General features: G+C 43.9%; 1 protein-coding gene across 1 annotated transcript in view; it reads right to left on the bottom strand.

The window, feature by feature from the left end:
• Positions 1-5710: 5710 nt before the first annotated feature.
• Positions 5711-20569, bottom strand: part of AUTS2 (activator of transcription and developmental regulator AUTS2) — a 72183-nt gene continuing 57324 nt past the window's right edge. The window contains exons 12-17 of the mRNA XM_057377613.1: positions 20188-20259; positions 16445-16586; positions 15870-15947; positions 14513-14596; positions 13442-13664; positions 5711-8381 (exon numbers count right to left, since the gene is read on the bottom strand). Of these exons, the coding sequence (XP_057233596.1) occupies positions 7142-8381; positions 13442-13664; positions 14513-14596; positions 15870-15947; positions 16445-16586; positions 20188-20259 (1839 nt within the window). The 3' untranslated portion in view covers positions 5711-7141. The remainder of the gene's footprint in view (positions 8382-13441; positions 13665-14512; positions 14597-15869; positions 15948-16444; positions 16587-20187; positions 20260-20569) is intronic.

Genomic DNA, 20569 nt, shown 5'->3' with positions numbered 1-20569 from the left:
GCAGGTGCTACTGCCAGGAGCCACCCAGTACTGGGGCGCTGAGCTGCCCCTGAACTTTCTGGGGTGTGTGGGTGCAAGCTCCCATCTCCTCAGCATGGTGCCCAACCTCACTGCTGCTCAGATCATGGAAACTGCTGCTCTTATCATGGACCCTGCTGCTATGCCTGCTGGGTGAGCAGTGCTGGTCCCCAGGTTCCAACTGTGAGGAGGCAGAGCTCCGCTCTCCTCAGAGCATCCCCAAGTTCCCACCACAGTGCCCTGGGACCAGGAGGGGACTGGCTCCTCTCAGACACCCCAGCTGGGAGCCTGAGGACATAGTGATGTCCGGTCCTTGCTGTGGGCAGTGTGGGGATGGGTGGTGTGAGGAAGGCTCCTCCAGCCCCCYTCATCTGGCCAGGCAGCAGCCAGAGCCCTGTGGGCCATGCTTTGCTGCTCCTTGGGCCGTGTGTCCCTCAGGAGAGTCAGGAGAGCATCCCCAGCACCAGGGAAGGGTTCACTCTCCACTCACGTGGCAAGGGTAACAAGGGTAGAAAAGGAAAAAACCAGGGCCCAACTTTCTGCTGCATTAATATGCACTCACAGAACCACAGAATCTGTTGAGCTGGAAAGGACCCACCAGAATCAGAGTACAACCCCTGCCCTGCACAGCACCATCCCCAAGAGTCAYACCATGCCTGGGAGTATTGTCCAAATGGGTCAGGATGGTGCTCAGCAAAAAAAAAAACAACAAAAACAAACAAACTTGTTAAACTCAAACACAGACAACACTGTGATTTTCAATAACCCTTTTCATCTATGTCCTTAGAAAACCTGGCATTAATTTCTTTCCCCATCTCCAAATGATGCAATTCTCTTGCTTAGTCTTGGCTACTCCTTTCAAAAGCCAGGTAATGGGAAAAACAGATAGATGTGCTGAGACTTTGAGGAGGTCATCGAACAGAATCATAAAATCTCCTGAGTTGGAAGGGACCCACAAGGATCATTGAGCCCAGCTCCTTGAGCTGACATCCACTAACTCATGCTGTACTCACTATTTTCTGTAGAGAAGCATCTTTTATTCCCTCAACACAAGCAATGTGCTTTGTTGCTGGACTGTAGCACCATGCAATTTACACCTGACTCTCCAAAATACAATTGCCTTTATCGAGCTGAATGCTCTGGGTACGGAGCACTTCTAGTCCCTTGTATTAAATGTGATAAAGTAAGGTCATTCTTCAGTCAGCCTGAGCAGCGTCTGCCACCGCGCTGCTGGGATTTCTGTCACTTACACAGGGGGACAGGAGAGCTCCTCACAGATCAGACTGTCATAAAAATAATTTACAGCTACATTCACCTTGCCCAGAACAGCAGAGCCGTCCCGTCTTTCAGCCTACACGTATTTCAGGCACTCTTTAAGTACCCTCTTGTGGTGCTGCTGCAGAACAACATCTTTTTCTAACAGGCTAAAATAAATCGAGTTCTGCTTCACTGTTCCAGCATTACCTGAGACAAAAATTTCCTTTTGGAGGGCAATAACTAGATATTGCTTGATACCCCCCCTCTTCTTTTTTTTTTTTTTTTTTAATCTCCAAATTCATCATTTTTACCCCAGATACACTGAGCCCCTCCAAAAAAAAAAACACTTCCTGAAAATCCTTGGAAGTTTATACTTGCATTTTGAGTTGTCTGTGAAAGAAAAAAAATCCCAAGCTTTTGATGCTAATGGAATTTCTGCTGGACCATAGCATCACACAATTCATGCTTAACTCTCCAAAATACAATTGCCTTTATCAAGCTGAATGCTCTGGGTACAGACTACTTCTAGTCCCTTGTATTAAATGTGATAAAGTAAGGTCATTCCTCAGTCAGCCTGAGCAGCATCTGCCACYGCGCTGCTGGGATTTCTGCCACTTACACAGGGGGACAGGAGAAAACAGCACAAAACAGCATAAAACAAACCCCCACAACAACATTAATTCAACGGAAACTAGTTATAAGGGCTTTGAAGATGCAAAACAAAATATACATTTTATAAACAGGTTGTGTATTTGATAGGTAAATTCTTTATGTAATGAGCTGATTCAATTCTCACTTAATTTTTCTTTTCTTGAAATAAAGATGATTTTAGTGAGGGTGGATGGCTCTGTTCCTGGGCTCAATGCAAGTTTTTCAGTAGAGAAACATATAAATTCAACCAAGAAAAAAAAGCTGCACTCAGAGTRAGTTTCAGTACTGAGTACATACATACAATATGATAATCAAACAGGCCACATGAGGTGGTAAAACACAGCAAATCTGCCTTTAGGAACCAGAATGACCACAGGCCTTATCAGTTTGGGTCAATAATTGAGATACTTGAATTATCAGTAAACAGGTGGAACCCATTCCTTCACAGGTAAGTTYAGCAGTCTAAGATACCACAAGTTATAATATGGAAATTTAAAAGTGCATCTTAAAACCAAAAGAGCAACCCAGAAATTCTTCATCTACAACCACTGACTTCAATTTACTTGATTTAGGCCTTTTCGGTTCTCCGGTGACTTGGGCAGTAATCCAATTGCCCTGGGTGACTCCTGAAATCACTCAGGCAGTAGTTGCCTGGCATYACACTGGTGACTGAGTTTTATGTTCCCAGCAGTACTTCTATAAACTGGGGATAATGCTATGGTGAAGTCTTTATTACCAGACCATCAGATGGCAGCAAAAAAAGGTGCTGATGTGAGATCAAAAGGGTGGCACCAGGATTTCATAACCTGCTCCTTGCTGGATTCAGCTTCATCCCTGATACTGTACCTGACAGCATGTGTGCATTTTGATGTCTATAAATACCTGTTTCTATATGCAGCCACACAGTGCACAAATGAGGAGGGGGATGTATTTTATGACCAGAAATACCTTTTTGCTAATACAATTTCAGCTGCAAGATACCTGTGGGAAAAGAAAGGGGTGTGACCCTAACAGATGCCAGCTGGGAACTCCCACCTTTCCTGTGGGCAAAAGCAGTCCAAGCCCCTCCAGCTGGAGGCATGGCACAGGAAGAACAGTCAGTCCTCACATGCAGCTCTGGTCCTTCTTAGCCAGAAAAAAAAAGTGGAGTTTTTTATCCAGCTTTCACAGCTAACTGACTGAAGCCTTGAGTTTTGGTATTACTAAAGGGTTTTTTTGCACTATAGCAGCATCAGACAATGCTCAGCTGCCCCAGTCAGGGCATCAAGCATGGTGCAGAGTAAGAGACAGACCCAAAGAACTTCACATAAGGATTGGCCAGGACTGGGGTTTTTCAGTGTGCAAGAAGGATCTGAGGCATTGTAACATCAGAAGGGTAGGATGCAGTCCCACCACTCATCTGCATGCACTTCTCAACCAGCTCAGTTAGAGGCTCCATCCAGTTAAGGCAGAGTCACACTCCAAAGGCAATTCAGATCATTTAAGCTGGGATCCTGCTCCAAGTCACCTTCTGAAGACAAGCACAGGTAAACCCCAAAGCTGGCAGGTGGAGTCCAAAGAAGGAAGTTGCTTTATCCAGGTGGGACTTTACCAAGCCACCATGGGAATTACAAACCCTTGCCTAACGGGAGTCATTGGTCTCTGTTTGAACCACAGCTTTTCTTTCTTGCCAGAAACCAAGCAGCAAGCCAAGGAGCTCCTCTGTAAATGGAACACCACTGCTGTTACCTTAGTCCATGCCCCAGGTGCCTTTCAGAAGAGTCACCTGCATGTGTGAAGCAGTAATGAAACTTCAAATCAGCAAGAACTATGCTAAACATTTCCTTCACAAGGCACAGCCACAGCAAATGAAAATRCTTGCAGCAAAATCTTTCCCCACCTCCATCTGACTATCTTCCAGTCCAGCAAGGACTACTATTTACATGCTCATGCAGGCAAAGTAAAAATGATATAAAATGTTTATGACTTCCGAAAAAAAATCCTGCAGTGTTTATTGCTGCCTATAAAAGATTTAGCTGTCATAGGCCATGAAAGAGGACAGGGCTAGCAAAGAGAGCGGCAGTAAGGTYTGAAAAGCAGAAAATCAGGCTAGAGCTACATCTTAATAAGGAAAACCAAACAAAATATAGGAAGTTAAAAAAGAAGGGACCAAGCACGGCCTAAAATRAACAATGCATTGGGCAACAAATGTGATTGTTTTCCAAGATTCCTTTCCTATACACTGCACTTGGCATCTCAGCTGGTGATAGGAAGCTACTGCGTGGAAAATTAGTTGGAATTTGGGAAGGTGGGTCTTTAAAGCCTAAGGCAAAATCCTGGGTGCTGTAAGCTCACTGAGGTTTTCTATGACCAAAATCTCACACAACCGACAGAATTAATACTCTCATGACTATTTTCCTTCCCACAGATGGTATCTGGCATGGTCTTTAAATGGAATTMATTTTTTAACACTAGTGAATTCAGGAATAGAAGATTTAAGACAAATGTCTTGAATGGAAAACSGTTCAAAAAGATCACATTGTCTATACCTGCAAGCTAACATCCCTATATCAAAATTCTGAAAAGCAGTGAATGCACCTGAAGAARTTTAAAAGCATTAAAAATCTTGTTTCATCTCTTACTATACCTTCCAGGCATATTCCTCTGAGCATCACCAGTACAAGAAGAYTTGACACACAGATCTTCAAAGGCATGGAGCACTTAAATTGGATTGCATACAAAGGGAGTGAAATGCCTCGATGCTTTCTGGGACTCTGGGAGTGAGGGCTCATTGGCTTAATTGGGAATTAAGGACCATCAGCAAGAGTTTGCTCAGCGCATGGGAGGACAAGGATCATAGTCTGGACAATCAAGACGRCGTTTCTTCCCTCGGAAGACGCTGCCAGAACTGTCAGGCTCCTCTAACAAGGATGAGCTGAGCCTGGAAGACGATGCTCTCAATCAGACCCTGTCTCATGGGGCCTCTCACACTTGCTCCAGTAGTTTCATCCTCCTGTGGCCATTTAGACCTGCCTTCCTTCAGCAACTTAGAAGGTTTTTAATGATGTGCATCCAGAAGACCAAGATTATGGTCTAATTAAAATCTAATCCAAGTAGGGTATTACTATATTTTAAAGAATCTGGACAAGCCAAGGATCTGGTCTCCATTTTGTTCCTTTTCCCTGATTACTCTAACGATTTCAATAAGATGGCTTATAAAAGCTTGCCATTTCCTTTACGTTTTTAACAGCTACTCCTTCTGAACAAAACCCCACTGTTGGGAAAAAGGACTTTTTCCCCATAGCAATGATGGGGTACTGCACACAAAGAAGCACCTAGCAGTTTAGTTCACATTTTTTAATAACATGGCACAATTTACATTACACAAGTCTTCKCTGAGGAGGAAACATGCTGAAGATTGAGAGCCGCTTCACTTTTCTGTTCACATAGGATCTAGAAAGGACTTTATTACATACAGGATAAACAGCAAAAAGGTTTGTATATAACAATCTCTTTACAATACTGAAAGCTACCACTATGGTTCCAGTGTACATATTCCTCAGGGTTGGGATTTTTTTGTATTTTTCCTTTTGTTTGTAAAAAAAAAAAAAAAAAAAAAAAAGAAACACTGCACAACATCTGGAGTTCACAAAATCTGAAGCTCACAACTAAACCTTCAGTTGACTACTAAAATAGATCTCTGATCATTAGAAACAACTGTCTGTAGTTAACTTTTTTCTTTTTTTTTTCTTTTTTTTTGCCAAAACAGGGTAACAACTTCAGATAGCACTTTAATACACTAGAAGACCAATGGAACTAGTTTTATTTCATACATATATTTTACAGTCCAGTAGACAAGATATTGAATTCTCTCTGATAAAGTCATATTCTCTCCAAATATTTAGACAAGAAACTTAACGCATTATAAAAAAGTGTGTTATGAAAAGACAGATTTCAGAAGATTGATGCATATTTTTAAAAAGGACCATGTTCTTCATGTCATTTCATGTCTTCTGTGGTTAGGGAACAACAAGGCTGACCTGTTAACTATTCACAGACTTTATTACCAACTGAAATACAATAAATTCCATTATGAAATCTGCAATGGAGTTCATTAATTAAACTACTGWTCCACAGTGAAAACATATCCATCATTTAGAAAAGTATTTGCTTTCTTGTAGGATTTGTTTCAATGCAGCTAAAAATCACTTAACACAAAAAAAAGTGTGTACAGATAAAARTGACACACAGGCAATCAAACCAGACATGAATGGCTATAAGCAGATGTTCTTCCCCAAATAAACTTGACATGTTAGGTGACAAAAGTTCTGGAAAATATCCAGCATTTGATTATTACCGTTTAACCCAGATAAATATGACTGAAACCCCATCTGCCACAACTCCATATCAGTGATCACAGAGCACTAACCCTGACAGCATCCAAGGGACACACAGTGACCTCAGCAGCCTGATACAGGGCTTCACAGACAGAACTACACCTCTGAAGGGCTGTTTCTTCATCAAACAAGAGGAATAGGTTTATATTATAAATGAGCTTGTTCAGGGAAAATATGACTTTAATTATGTTGTGTGTTGAAAAGGCTCCTTTGAGTTATAAAGGCTTTTGTGAAAAGCCTTAAAATTCATTGCATAGTTGAAGGGGTTTAGCTGTCTATAACAATATAAGTAACACAGCATAAGCAGTCTGTGTTGATCAATATTAAGTTTGCAAATAGCACAGTTTAAGAAGTATTAATGTATTATGTTACTTAATTTTATCTATTTACATTTGTACAAAGTAAAGCTTTCATCTTACCCTTTTTGCATATATGAACCATTAATCCATGAAGCAATCTTTTTACATAAATATCTACAATTGACTTCACTTCTGGTTTGTAAGAGCTTTGTAGGGTTGACATTGGTGGTGGCTTGTTTCTAGTCAAATCACTCAGATTGATGTCTTGTTCTTCAGTTCAAATTTTGAAATTTTTAAACTAGAAATAAAATAGAGTAGGAGACACGAGGAACATATGGACTTGGCTAAAAGATCTGGAAAATTTCAACATATAATATACAAAAAAAATCATTTCAAAATCTTTGCACTCAGGTCTATACATATTGTACAGTGGGTCACATCCCCAGTCTGTATCAATGACTAGTAAGAAGGTCTTTATATTATGTTCATTTACAAGGTTTTTGTCCCTCTCGCTCTGGTTTTCATTGAGTCTCACTCTGCTTATCGAGCTTCAATGTCCTTGAGGGTGTGAGAGGGAGGCCTCTCTCTCATCTCTGTGGACAGAGGAGTAGTCCTTCGGGGAGASCCGGGCCGAGGGCCCAGGGTGGAGATCAGAGGTGGAGGGGCACTGAGAGCTGCTGTGGGGGGAGTTTTATTGAGGAGGCCGTTCTGGTGTCCCGTGGGGGGACTGACTCTGGGGTAGTGCATGCTGGGCAGTCCCGGCGTGAGGAGGCTGGGGTGGGGCAGGTGGCCGTCCAGGGCGGCGGGGTGCACTGAGTGCAGGCGGGCGTGCTCGTAGTCCTCGCGGAGCATGTGCAGCCGCTCCCGCTCGTCCAGGTGGGTGCCCCTCTCGTGCTCCCGCCGCGGGTCCACGGACAGAGGGTGGTGGTGGTGGTGGTGGTGGTTGTAGTCGTGAGGTTCCCGATCCCTGAAGGACCTATCAGCTTCATACAACCTTGGCGTAGAAAGGCGATGGAGAGGGTCGTTTCTTAGCAAAAAGTCTCTGCCCAGGGGGTCTCTCCGATGAATATCCAGCTCTCTGTAGGGATCTCTCAAGGGATCTCTCATTGGATCCCAGTGGAAAGAAGGATAGGGGAAACGTTCTCCACCAGGGATTGGGCTAATTCCCATAAAAGGGGTCATCATGCGAGTCCTGTCCAGGCCACTGATGCTGTTCATGTGATGTATACCAGTCACACCTACAGTCATGGGCATAGACACTAAAGGACTTGGATGGACGTTGGATGTGGATATAGGTGGTGGCTGATCAGATGACCTATGAGTCTGAGGTCCCTCAGGTTGAACATCATGGTCTTCCTTTCGCTCTTCCTTCACCTTGACTTCGTTGCTTTTCTTCGGGTTATCGTACGCCGGCTCACTCTTCCTCTCGGCCTCGCGGTTGGAAGTGCTGTTGGGCCTGGTGCTCTCCACAACGGGGGGCCTGGCATAGGGGGAAGGAACCCTGGGCATTTGCTTAGACTCTTCCACCACTCGGCTTTCATGGCTCAGGCCTTCTTTCTCCGAAATGTAGTTGTCCTTCACCTTGTGCTCTTCAACATTAATTTCCTTCCGAGATTCGGAGTGATCCCTCTCTCGTTCTTTGGGTTTCTCTTTGTCTCGAACCTCGGGATTCAGATGGCTCCGGATCTGCTCGCTCGAGCTGCGGTTATGTCCGAGGGAGTTTACTGGATGGATAGGTGCTGGCGAAGGATGGCTGGAGTGTCTTTTCTCAATGCTCTCCCTACAAGAAAGACAAGTGTGAAATGAAGGCATGAGAAGCTCTGCAAAGAAAACAAAGCATCAGAGTGTCTGGCTTTCTACTTGAGGCTTTGCAGAGAGCTGGTGATATGCACCAGTAAATGCACTGTGCCTTTGGCACACCCAAAACTCCAGAAGAACATCCCATCTCTAAACTTGGCCTATTCTGTTATCCCAGCAGCAGATCTCCAAAGCTGCTCTGTGAAGAATCTGATTGAGATCTCAAACAGTGAAATCCATAGAAGGCTCCCATGGAAATCTAGCTCTAGRATATGTATTTCTAAGACAGCGGCCTTAAATGTTTGCAAAGAAGGAAGARAAAAGTAAAAACATACTAATTCCATCCAAAAATGAGGCAATTAAATCCAAATTCCATGGTTAATAGTATTCTACCTACTTCTTCTATTAAGAACACATTTAGGAAAATAGATCACTTTTTAAACTGACTTTTAAAAACATTTCTAGACCTATGTACACTACTAATTTCACCCCACTATTCTCTTCAAATGTCTAGCTTTTCAATTTACTTCTCACAATTCAATTTACTTYTTCAAACTGAGACAAAAGCCTTTCAAGAAGCCAGTACTGATGGTGCCAACCCATCTCTGTGACAGGAAGGTGCTTCCCTAAGTGTGCAGTGACCTCAGTTCAAGTGTTTAACAGAGCTGCCCATCACACAGAATTTGTGGCAGCCTCCTCAGCAGAGAGGAGTCTGCTCTGTCCGTCCTTCAGACTGKCTCTGAAAACAGCCCTGGAGTCTGCTCTTCAGATGACCAACCCTGTCCATCTCTAGGTTAAAACAAGCAGAGCAGGAACAGGACCAATCTACGGAGTCACAGAACACTGTGAATTCATTCCTTCTTTCAAACCTAGCTATGGTGCTCAAAAGAATTAGAGAACTATTGTCTGGCAGCAAACAAGAACCTAAATATAGAAATGGGTTCCACACCAATTATTTTCAGGAAGTAGTGTTGACCAGAAGTTGTTATGTTAAATGAAAAAACTTCTTTATTTAAAACTAATCAAAATCACAAGGTGAATCTAATCCCTCAGTTCCAATGATTTTAACCTCTTACTAATTTCAATTGACCTCTAAGTTGGAGTCTCCATAAAGACAGCTCCACATATTCAGTGCTGGACACAAGCTGTTTGCTGAGCATGGAAATTCTGTTCCATGTGGGATGAGGGACAATGTGCTGTTAAAAGGGCCATAAACTAAAACATAAGAAGTTCCACCTCAATGTAAGAAAGAACTTCTTTCCATTGAGGGTACAAGAGCACTGGAACAGGATGCCCAGGGAGGTCTCTCTGAAGACAAAACCCACCTGGGCCTGTTCCTGTGTCACCTGCTCTGGGTGACCCTGTCTTGGCAGGGAGTTGGAGTGGATGATCTCCAGAGGTCCCTTCCAACCCCAGCTATTCTGGGATTCTGTGACGAGGGYAAGTGGTGAGGCCTCCCCACCAGCTCCAGCTGACATTGTCTCTTTGGGGGAGAGAGCTGGGATGAGCCAGCAAGTGACACTCAGGACATGATCAGCAGTCCTGGCTGCTGCAGGGCAGCTCAGAGGGTGACTCCCAGGGGGACACCTGCTCCTTCACCTATACAATTTCTGCTACCTCCTTTTTTTTGCTGAACTGCATAAGATTTGTACCTCTAGGTAAAACCGCAGCAACTGCAGAACAAATGCCTGTGAGGAGGAAAGGCTTATCATTATCATTTCACCTGATGCATCTTCTGCTGTGTCTAGGCTGAACTGTTGAAACTGATTTCATGGCCATGTCTGAGAGACCTCCAGGAGTTCAGAATGTGACTCCTGGAAAGCCTTGGAAGACAGAGCATGGGATACCAGCCCTGCCTCGTCTGCACTGCCCAACAATGAACTGCTTGGGATCAGCTGCTGCCTTGATTGTCTTGGACCTGAACAGACTGGAAGTCACATCCTCCCTCTGATTTCCTTCCACTTTCTTTCCACCAAGAGCTGAGGCATTGATTGTAAAAACTTCCAGATTTGGACACAGGAGACCAAGTCAAGGCACTCCAGTGAAGGATTCTCAACATGAATACTCAATTCTTGGGAAGACACTGGCTTGTGGGCTCTTCAGTAGCTAATGTTTTATTTATTTTGCTCACGGGACTAGCTCAGAAGGCACCGTTAATTGTTTTATTTCACTAGGAAAGCTCATTGTGTCCTTTTGCTGATATTTAATCAATTTTCCATGTAATTTATGTACTTTAAATTACATACAAAACTTAAGAGAAAATAACAGGCATTTTCTGTAATTAATGAAAAATATATGTGCAACCAAAATAACAAATTCCTTTGCCAATGTCATTGTATTCAATGACGGTGCTGGTAACATCTCAAGGGGCTCCTGATTATCTTACTCATTTAAGTGAACTGCATGTAGTCCAGTGGGCAGAGAAGGAACAACTTCTTAATCCTCAAATATGTCAAGAGCTCCTTAGGTTAATAATATGAGAACAGCTCTAAGCCACTGCCTCCACAAAGAAGAAACTTAAAATCACATTATCCAGTGAACTTATTACTAAATAAGAGAAGTTTTGAAGCTATGTGTTACACTGGAAAATACAGAATTTTGTATGCTGAGGACTGTGCCTCATTGATATTGATTAAAAGATCAATAGATCTTTGATTGGTTTGGTTTAATGCTCTAGGATTACAGACCCTTAAATGCCATTATTATTATCCTGGAAGTGTTCAGTGACATCTTTTAAACAAAATAACGCAGAGAAGGAACAAATCCTGCTTTTCATATTTGCTATTTTTACTGATTCTTTCCTAATTTAGGACTGGAATAAGACAGTCCTTAAAAAAACCCTCCACAACTGCAATCAATCACAGAATCATAGAAYACCCTGAGCWGGAAGGGACACACARTGTTCCAGGAGCAATCAGGACTCGGCAGTGTCACTCGCAGCCAGGAAAGGGTCACTGCTGCAGTTCTGTGCTACCTGGGGAGGGATTCCCCTTCTCTCAGCCTGGCTGGGAGGGGCTGCAGTGCACATGCCATACAGCTGATTCCAGGACAGTGACCAGGGATCCCTGCACCCTGCTCCAGCCCTGACCTTAGGTGGGTAGAGCCATGCTCAGAGATCCCTTTGAGGGACCCTCCCACTGGAGGCAGGACCTGAGATCAATGGCTACAWGGGCTGATAAAGTTACACCCTTGATAAGATGATTTTGAGATTAAATCAAACCCCTGGGTGTGATTCCCAGCTCTTCCTGCTTGGGCAAATTAACTTGAAATAAATAACGAAGCTTGAGACCTCAACTAGAAATCTCTGTGCTCACCCCACTGGGTGCCRCTGAATGTTAAGGTGGAGGTAGGAGAGGTTCTCAGCTCCTCCAGACATTCTTTCCACAGGGAGCAACAGCTCTGAGAAGGGATTCTCAGCATATCCTCACAGGCCACAGAGTAAACACGCTGCAAGTAAATKGTCCAGCGGACAAGCTGGACATGGGGCAGCGCTGCAGGGCTGAAACCAGGACTGTGCTCCCTGGAAGCTGCAATTGTGCTCAAGTGAGAGGGATGGATGATGCTTACTGCTAAACTCTCCAGTCACTGAAAAGAAACATGCTCTGAGCTATGATAYGGAGTTCAGGCAATGCCAAAGCAGCTTGCAAGGAATGTTTTCAGCACGGGATTTTCTTCAGCAGGAACACTTCATGAGAAAACAACAACACAGCAACCAAAATAATCACATAATTCTACAGATTACCCAGATTATAGTAACTGAAATGCTTTGCCATTCAAGCCAGTAAAGTTACTCACATGCTTAAGCCTTTTGCAGGACAGAAACCCCAATTTGTAACAGCATTTTCTTTTGAAGCATTAACATCAGACATGAAAATAATGAAGCTATGCTACCAAACAGAAAATATTCCAAATGGAAAATGTAGGTGAAAAGAATCTGTAGTTCGCCTTTCGTTTAGAAGAACACAGAAAAGGTCTTACATGTATTTTTAGAATATCTAATGTGCTAGCATAACTTCCTTTAGAAAAGGCTACTAATGCCTATATTTGGGTTAGTGACAGAGAAGTCAGAAAAGCACATCTCCTAAATACTCTTTTAGGTTAAAATATTAGAAACAAATAGCCATTAGATAGTAAAGTAATGTGCARACTTAACAGGAAAGCCATCAAGCCACAACTGAAAAAGCTGAAATCAGCCTCTCTATATTCTTCAAGGAAGGCATGACACTTGCTGAATGGCAAATTCTTATAAATTTGGTATTTCAATATTAAGAGGAATTGTTACTGCATTAACTGAATAATGGGAACAGTCCTGACCAAAAAAAAAAAAAAATATGACCAGGTTTTATTTTCCATTAACCCTTCCCAGCCTGGACATGTGAGCATGCAAGCCCATGCAAAACMCTAAATAAAAGCTGTGCTGGAGGGTGTGTAACAGCAGTGCAAGTGTAGGGGCTTCTCTGAGGGGAACTAAGGTGCTTTTCATGAACCGCATGCTMTGAAGCTCTGTGGTTTTAACCCATGACATTCCTGGTGCATTTCACTGTTCTCATCTCMCATCTTTATCACTGGTCCCTGGTCAGGCTGCTTTTGAGCAGGCAGGAAGTGCTTACTTGTTTTGCAGACAAAGTCTGATTTACCRAGTTATTTCAGTATTTGAAGGTGCAGATAAGCACCTGATGGACTTCAGAATCCTTTTTCCATCCTGTCAGGTGCTATCTCCACATTAACCTTTCAAGACACCTGTGACAATGTGACCACAAGGCAACAGTGGGTGGGTCTGATTCTATTCCCACTTGGCACTGCCTGAACTGCACTCCAGCAAAGCTCCTGCAGGTGAAGCATGTTCCAAGTGGGAAGAGAAACCTCGCAGWGGGAAACACCTGAGCTGGAAACGTGCCTGGTTTGTGGTGCCACACTGGGGACAGTGCCAGGCGTGCCTCTGGTGAAGCTGCGGGTTCGCAATGTGCCAGGCTGGGGAGGGTTAAAAGTGGAACAGAGCCCCAAGCTTTGAACTAGACAATTCTTGGAAGTGTTCTTTCGTACCTTTCTTTGTCATCTTTACTAACAGATGAGTCTCGTTTATCTACATCTCTATCTCTGTCATGAGCTGCAGCAGATGAACTGCGCTCCAGCTCTCCTGGCTTCAGCCAGGGCGGAGGGGTCGGGAACGAAGGAGGAGTTCGGTGCAGTCGGTTCCAGGGCTCGTGAGGGTTGCTAAAGCTCTGCATACTGGGGCCATCCTTGTGGCCGAACATTGAGTTGGGTGCTGAAATGGTGAAGTGGAAAACAAAAAGGTTTAAGAAAAAGGTATGCTCTAGTGAAGGTACTTACCAAAACAACTTTTACAGCACTCAGAGTTAAAATGAATACATATTATTGGGAGCTGGAAAAGGAAAGGAAATTAACAGAGATTCATTAGAGGGTCTCATTCCTAAAAATGGGCAGGCATCTGACAGCTCTTTTAATTGGAAAGGGAAATGCTGTGGACAAAATTGACAAGGGATGAAGGAGCAAGATAAAAGTGACAATGATCCTTATTCCAAATATTTTGGAGACATCAGGAAATTATCATTATAGGGACTATAAATAATGGAACTTATTGCATTTGATCCTGAACCAAAATAAAATGGGACCAAAAGCATGCCAGATTTGAAGTATGACAAAAGAGAGTGATTTTTGTAAGGGTGATTTTTTTGTGACTGGCCAAATCTGGAGAAATGTTGATGATCCGGGACTAGGAAATGCAGGTTAGTGATCTCTTTCAGGCACATGGCCTGGATAACTGGTGAGAAAGGGGAAAAAAAAAGTTTCCATCCACAGCTCCCTAGCTGTACACATTAATTACTTCCGAACATGCAACAAAACTATGGGAAATTTCACAAACACTCAAAGGTTCTGTGTTTTTTTTTTTWAATGAACAATGTAATGGTGACATTTAGCACTATGCTGAACCCGAACTATTAAGTAATTAACAGCAAACGATTTACTGAGAAAGGTCACTTTCYGAATTCCCATCTCTTAGTGGCAGATGATCTAATGAACCAGTAAAAGAGGCAGCACCCAGTCCCCATCACTGAGCTGCAGAGCAAAGGAGGCTCCGTGCCCGGTACTCACTGACTGTGGGGTTCCCGAGCCCCCCGAAGGCGTTGCTGCCCACGGCGGTGAGGCCGCTGAACGACGCCGGCCGGTTGAAGGGCTCTGCAAACCAACACAAAGAGCTGAAAGTCCCTGAGCTGGGCAGCTGTGACACAGCATCACTGTGCCATCCCACTGCACCCCAGCTGTGCCCAGCAGCGCTGCAACAGCCTCCCCCCACAGCATTGCAGRGCTTTGAGGGCGGGCACACCAAACACCTGCCTTTGTCCCTGCCCATACCATTGCACCATCTACCAGAAAAACCTCCTCTTAGAGAAAGTCAACATGGTAAAATAGACATGATACTTCATTTAAAATTTGCAAACATTTCCAGTTTGACTTCCTTTTATTTCCTTCCRTGGTCTTCCTCGGGAAATGGTGCCTGCTAGTCAGACTATGATTAACTCTGGCAACTGTGCTCTAAAAAACTTCCATCCATGTCTCCTAAACCAGAGCCAGGGTATAAATAAAATGTCCTGCTACACTGATATGTCATGCTGGCCTGAACATTCCGTGATTCCCTTGGTGTTTATTGCTAATAATACATAAAAAATGAGTACGGACTGGAAAACGCTGGAACATTTTTTTCAGTTAATGCATACAGGCAACAGGAAAATCATATAAAGCAAATTCTTGCTTTATTCTCTAAAAATTTTGATGAAGCCATTTCTGATAAATACCACCACAGAGAAAAGGAAGCCCAAGGCCAGCATYTTCCATCAACAGCAAAGTGCAGAATGATAAAACTGCATTGTGTGTTCTGCTGTACTAATCTGATGACCCCCRCTCCCCCCAAAAAAAGCCAATTTAGAGACTTGATCTCGAATGCTCCTGTAAGGAGCAGATCACTTTATCACAAAAGCAGTAAATTAGGAAGGAAATAACAACATCTGGTAACTTGGGTGGTTCTAGTTTTAAATGTCTATTCACTAATTTTTACTAGTGAGGCCAGATCACAACATTTTCAAGATATATTTCCTATTCACTTTAATGGAAAAACAAACATCTAAGTAGGAGTCAGGAAAAGAAACACCTCTGTGGTCTGATGCCCTGTCCTTAAGGCATTTTTTGGACTGGTTATAAGCATAACTCCAGTGAAACCCAAGCAGCCCTGTCACTCTGCTCCTCTAATGCCCAGAAGTATTTCAAATCACACTGTCAGTGACACTATTTTGTGTATTCAGAACGTCTGTCTGGTTAAAGACTAAAATTAAACAGCTAAAATATGCAATTTGTAAAGGTTAAGAGGATACTCAGAGTGTCTCAACACAGAAAACCTACAACTCCCCAGTGGTCAGTGTGAGCTGTGCTCACCACAAGCTGAGAGAGGACATACCTAAGTGAGCAGCTGGGTTGAGGAAGTTGCTGTGGTGAGGTGGTGGGCCAAAGGGGGTCCCGGCTGGATGCCCCCCACCTGCCAAAACAAAGCAAAAGGGGTCAATTCCCAGAACAAAAACAGAGAGAGACTCGCTGTGCTCTGGCCTGGGCTGTCACTTCTTGAACAGCTCATATGAGCTCTGACCGCTCAGCCTCCTATGAAAATAGCAGCTGCTTTTTCAAACAGAAACACCCAGTTAAAGGATAAGGAATGCAGGGGAATGAATGTTTCAGTTCAGAAAAAAAAGAAATGCATGCGAAATACAGCTTATTTTGAACATCTCAGCTCCACCATGCATCAGATATCACTCTGTGAAGAAATGTTCCTTCATTTACTACCTGTACAGCATTTCAGCAGGTTGGGCTTTTCATAAAATCATACAGAATCATTTTTAAATATTTATCAAATAGACTAATAGCCCCTGGCAAGTCTTGCAGAGAGTTCATAAGCCAAAGCATATGGGAAATTCATGGCAAGCATTAGCATTTTAATGAGCACGGAGCAAGAAGGGGATTTCACTTCTCAGTACTCACTGGCTGTGGAGAAGAGAGTTGAGGGCCGAGCCAGGTCATGGGGGTGGTGGATGGCTCCAAAAAGGCTGGGGCCTGGTGGCCTGCTCAGAAATTCTGGTTTCAGGCCAAAGTCCAGCTTGTGCGGATCAGACTGCATCTGTTTCTGAAAAGGAAAAACAGGACTTGTAAGAGACTGTCTGAAAAGGCACCGGCAAAAGGCACTTCCAGAGGGGTGTGGGCAGAGCAGCTCATTTATCCCGGTGTTTTAACAAGAATATGAGCTTTGGGAATCCCAGGCATGGGTGCACAGCTGTTTTCCTGCAAGGGAGATCTAAGGAAAAGAGGGAAAAGCTCAGGCTCCTGCACACTTCCTGCACATTTCCCCAGTGTTTTCACATATGCTCACACCCACCCCTCCAGGGTGTCCAGCACAGAGCTGCCTTCAACAACAAACACAAAAACCTCTGCAGAGGCCTCAGACCCTTGCTGAGCTGTAAGGACAGGTCTGGCTCAACAAGAAATGGGAATGTCAGYTCGGCCTGGTCCCAGGTGGGCAGGGGTGCTACATGAGCAGACATGGACACCAGAACCACTCATTCCAGGGGGAGCTGCCACTGAGATAATGCTGGATGCAGAAGATCCTCCAGCGCCCCTCTGCAATGGGGGGATAAAATGAACCAGAGTCTGGAGGAAGAGTGTCTGAGCCCCACTCTGACAGCTCACACTGCACACTCCAAGTGCTGCGTGCCTTTATTTGCACGTGTTAGAGTCAGCAGCCTCTTTTGTGAGGGGAATTTGCTGAGGATGCTGAATTGTGAGTGATAAGTGATGGATGGAAGGAAGGACAGGCTTTTCTTTGTGCCACATTCTCATTTCAGCCATGCCTACTTCAGGAGTTTTACAGAATGAAGGAAAAGGAAATCCAAATTCCCAATTACCTGCACTGCCAGAACTCCCTAAATGCAGATTGCTGATTAATTGTGCAGGGCAGCTGAAAAGATTTATAAATGGCTGACATGGAACCTGCAGATCTTAACAGCAATTCTGGAGCAGGCTACGCTTTATAAATCAGTATTTAAGACTGTGCCAGCCCCGAGTACAGACCATTACAATGATATAAATATGCATATTAAAAAGTTATGATCGAATTAATGTGCATGCCTAGTCGCTGTTTTTCTAGTGCTAGTAATATGTAGGTATGAGAACAAAAAAAAAAGAAAAAAAGAAGGAAAACAAGAAATAAAAAAGAGAAACAAAGGCATTATCTGTGTTTGGAGATAATGGCCTGCAAGAATACTGAAATAGCAAAGTTAAGATCAGACCTTTTAAGAAAGTAACACTGAAGTGCTTCAATAGTTAAAAGAAGTTCAGAAAATACAAATGCCTCGGTTGAAGCCTGTGTGCCAGATTTTTATGCTGTGAACTCCTTTTATTCTTCTTTTAACAACCAAGTTACAAACCCCTGACAGGCATTGCTCAGAATAGCAAAAGCTGGCTGAAGCTTTAATTGCAGCCATATGAATGGGGCAGCTCTAAATAATGAACAAATCGCCTGTCTGAAGAGGAACAGGAACACCGTGGATGTATTAAAAGATTTCTGAATGCGTTGGTTTGCCTTAAAACAGCACCAGGAGGAATGGTCAGGGATTTTTTTATGGCCAGCTGCTCTTCAGTGGAGCACCCCCTTGATGCCAACCCTTCCTAATGTATTTCCAGGAAATGTGTGACACCTTAACRTGGTGCCCACAAAAATCAATGTAAATGTCTGCTCTGATGTTAGATCAGGCTGTCAGGCCTTTCCTGAAGGAGAGAGCCCCAATTATGGAGCATAACTCCTGTCCTGAGCAGCAGTCAGTGCAGGGAGCAGTGTAAATGTGCTCTGTGCCCTGAGCTGGTGTGAGCCCTGTGGAATCCCTGGTGTGCAGAGGTCACCCAGGTCTTGCTGCAGAGGCACAGCAGCCAAACAGCATCCACAGCTGCATGCAATTTTTCCTGAGGTCAGGAAGGTTGTGTTTTAAAGATTTCCACCCTGCCTGCTCCTTCAGTGCCCACTGCTGCCCTCGGCAAGCAATTACCAGGCCAGAGAGCTACTGGCAGCAGTCTCGTGGCACTGCATGAACTGCAAATCAACCATCTGACTCCCTGCTCTGGGGCCAGGCAGCACCTTCAGCTTGTGCAGAAGGAAAGGCACCTTCAGAACCATGGGTGAGAAGAAGAAAGTGCCCTGTGTGAGCCCTCCGGCAGAGATTTCACTTTTGGGATGTCATGAGGAGGGTGGACGCAGCTCCTGTGTACCCAGGGATTCCCCAGCTCTCCTCACAAACCAGCCACACTTCTCAACTATTCTTGAAAATCATGTACAGCCTCAAAAACTCAAGCAAATCCTTTCCTGTGCTTCTGGGTTTTATTCCTGCTTTTTTTTTTTGTTTTGTTTTTTTTTTTGTTTTTTTTTTTTTTTTTTTTAAACATGCAAGGTAGAAAAGTACGAGGCAAAAGAAATGGCGGCATGAAAATGGGATTTACTGTGAGTTATAAATATACTGGTTTGACCTCTCTCTGAATATCAAATCAAGGAAGATTCAAAGGACATAGACAGCATGGGAATAATAATTTCATTTCAAGAAAATACCTTTTCAATAAAATAAAAAAAGGGCATATAACTCTCTAGGTCTATAATCTTGTCTTTTTTGATAATGGGAAGATGAATGAAGATCACTAGCAGGGGAAACATAAGGAAGCAGAGAAGAGAGATATGTCTACTGCAGCAAATTAACCTGTCAACCTTGTTTAAAAGGGTTATTTTTAAACTCTATTAGCTGCAGGTTTTTGTAGCTGTTCAACATCTTCATATTCTTATAGCACCACCTCACACAACACAAGTGCACACACAGACWGCAGAGTGCTGCGGATTCCCTGGTCATTTCAGTTTCTAACACAAGCTGTTGACTCCTGAAGTATGAGCAGAGAAGAACAGCAACCATTCCTGACTTACTGAAAAACTTCAGGACCAACATAAGATTTTTCAGTGATAAGTGCAGTGAAAATACCATAAAGGGAAAGAAATCTTCCCAGAGTCTGTACGCAAGGGAAACAGTTGCAGCAAGGATGGAAAACTGCCCATAGCCTCGATCCTTGAAGTCTCAGAGCTTCCAAAGTAATTCAGACAGGATTTCATCCCTTAACCTTCAGTGCAATGAGRCAGTGGCTGATAACATCCCCTGAGAGGCTGTGCYTGCCYCAGCTGCCCAGACACACCCAGGTGCCACCCTCCAGCCAGGAGGGGTTGTGAAAGAACAGGGGTGGGAGCCTGCATCCCAGGGACAGGAGAAAACTTCCTGTGCCCTCTTCTGCTGTGAACGTTAATGAGAGGGACGGGATATACACATCCAGCTTCTCCAGACTTATAAAAAATTCCATCTTGATACATTTGTGTCCTCTGCCACAAATAAATAAATAAATAAATAAATAAATAAATAAATAAATAAATAAAGTGCCACTTGTAGCTCTCCTAGCTCCCAACCTGCAGTTATCATCCAGGACCTGCTGTCCTTTCTCCAAGGCATCCTAGCCACTCTGCTGGCACTGCCCCTTCAGCTTTTCATCCTTACACCAGCTCTCTGAAAGGAGGCTCCTGCTCAGTGCTCTCTGGTTGCTTTAACAAGGCACTGGCCATGGCCCAGAGCTGCTCAGGGGACAGCAAACCCTTCCTGTCAGGTCTCTGCTCTGAGCCCTTCACCCAAAATCCAGGCTGCCCAAGCACTGACCTTGACCTTCTGTTGGTGGTGGTAGATCTGCCAGGCGATGTGAACGTGCATTGCGCACCACTTGCCAGGTTTCTGGAAAAACAAAAGATGTCCATCAGTGCCTTTCCAAYACCTCTGATGCTTTATCCTATTTCTAGAAGAACTTCCACCCCTTAGCCCACTCTGGGGGATCCCCACACCAAGACAACTGAAAGCAAAGGTTCTCCCTCCACTGCCTTCTCTCTCCATCCTCTTGGGAAACTAGAAATAAATGATTTTGTCCTTTGCTAACAAATTTATTGGGATTTCCATGAATGCTCCAGTCTTACACACTCCTGTACCTCTGATGTCACTGGCTGGCAGTGCAGCCAGTGCTGCTGAAAGCTGTGGAGCTGCRTCCCAG

Source organism: Malurus melanocephalus, unplaced genomic scaffold (assembly GCF_030028575.1).
Source record: "Malurus melanocephalus ecotype Western Australia unplaced genomic scaffold, MMel_1.1 scaffold_319, whole genome shotgun sequence".
NCBI classification, from domain to species: Eukaryota; Metazoa; Chordata; class Aves; order Passeriformes; family Maluridae; genus Malurus; species Malurus melanocephalus.
Note: the sequence above shows the minus strand (reverse complement) of the source record. Positions and strands in the feature narration are given on the sequence as shown.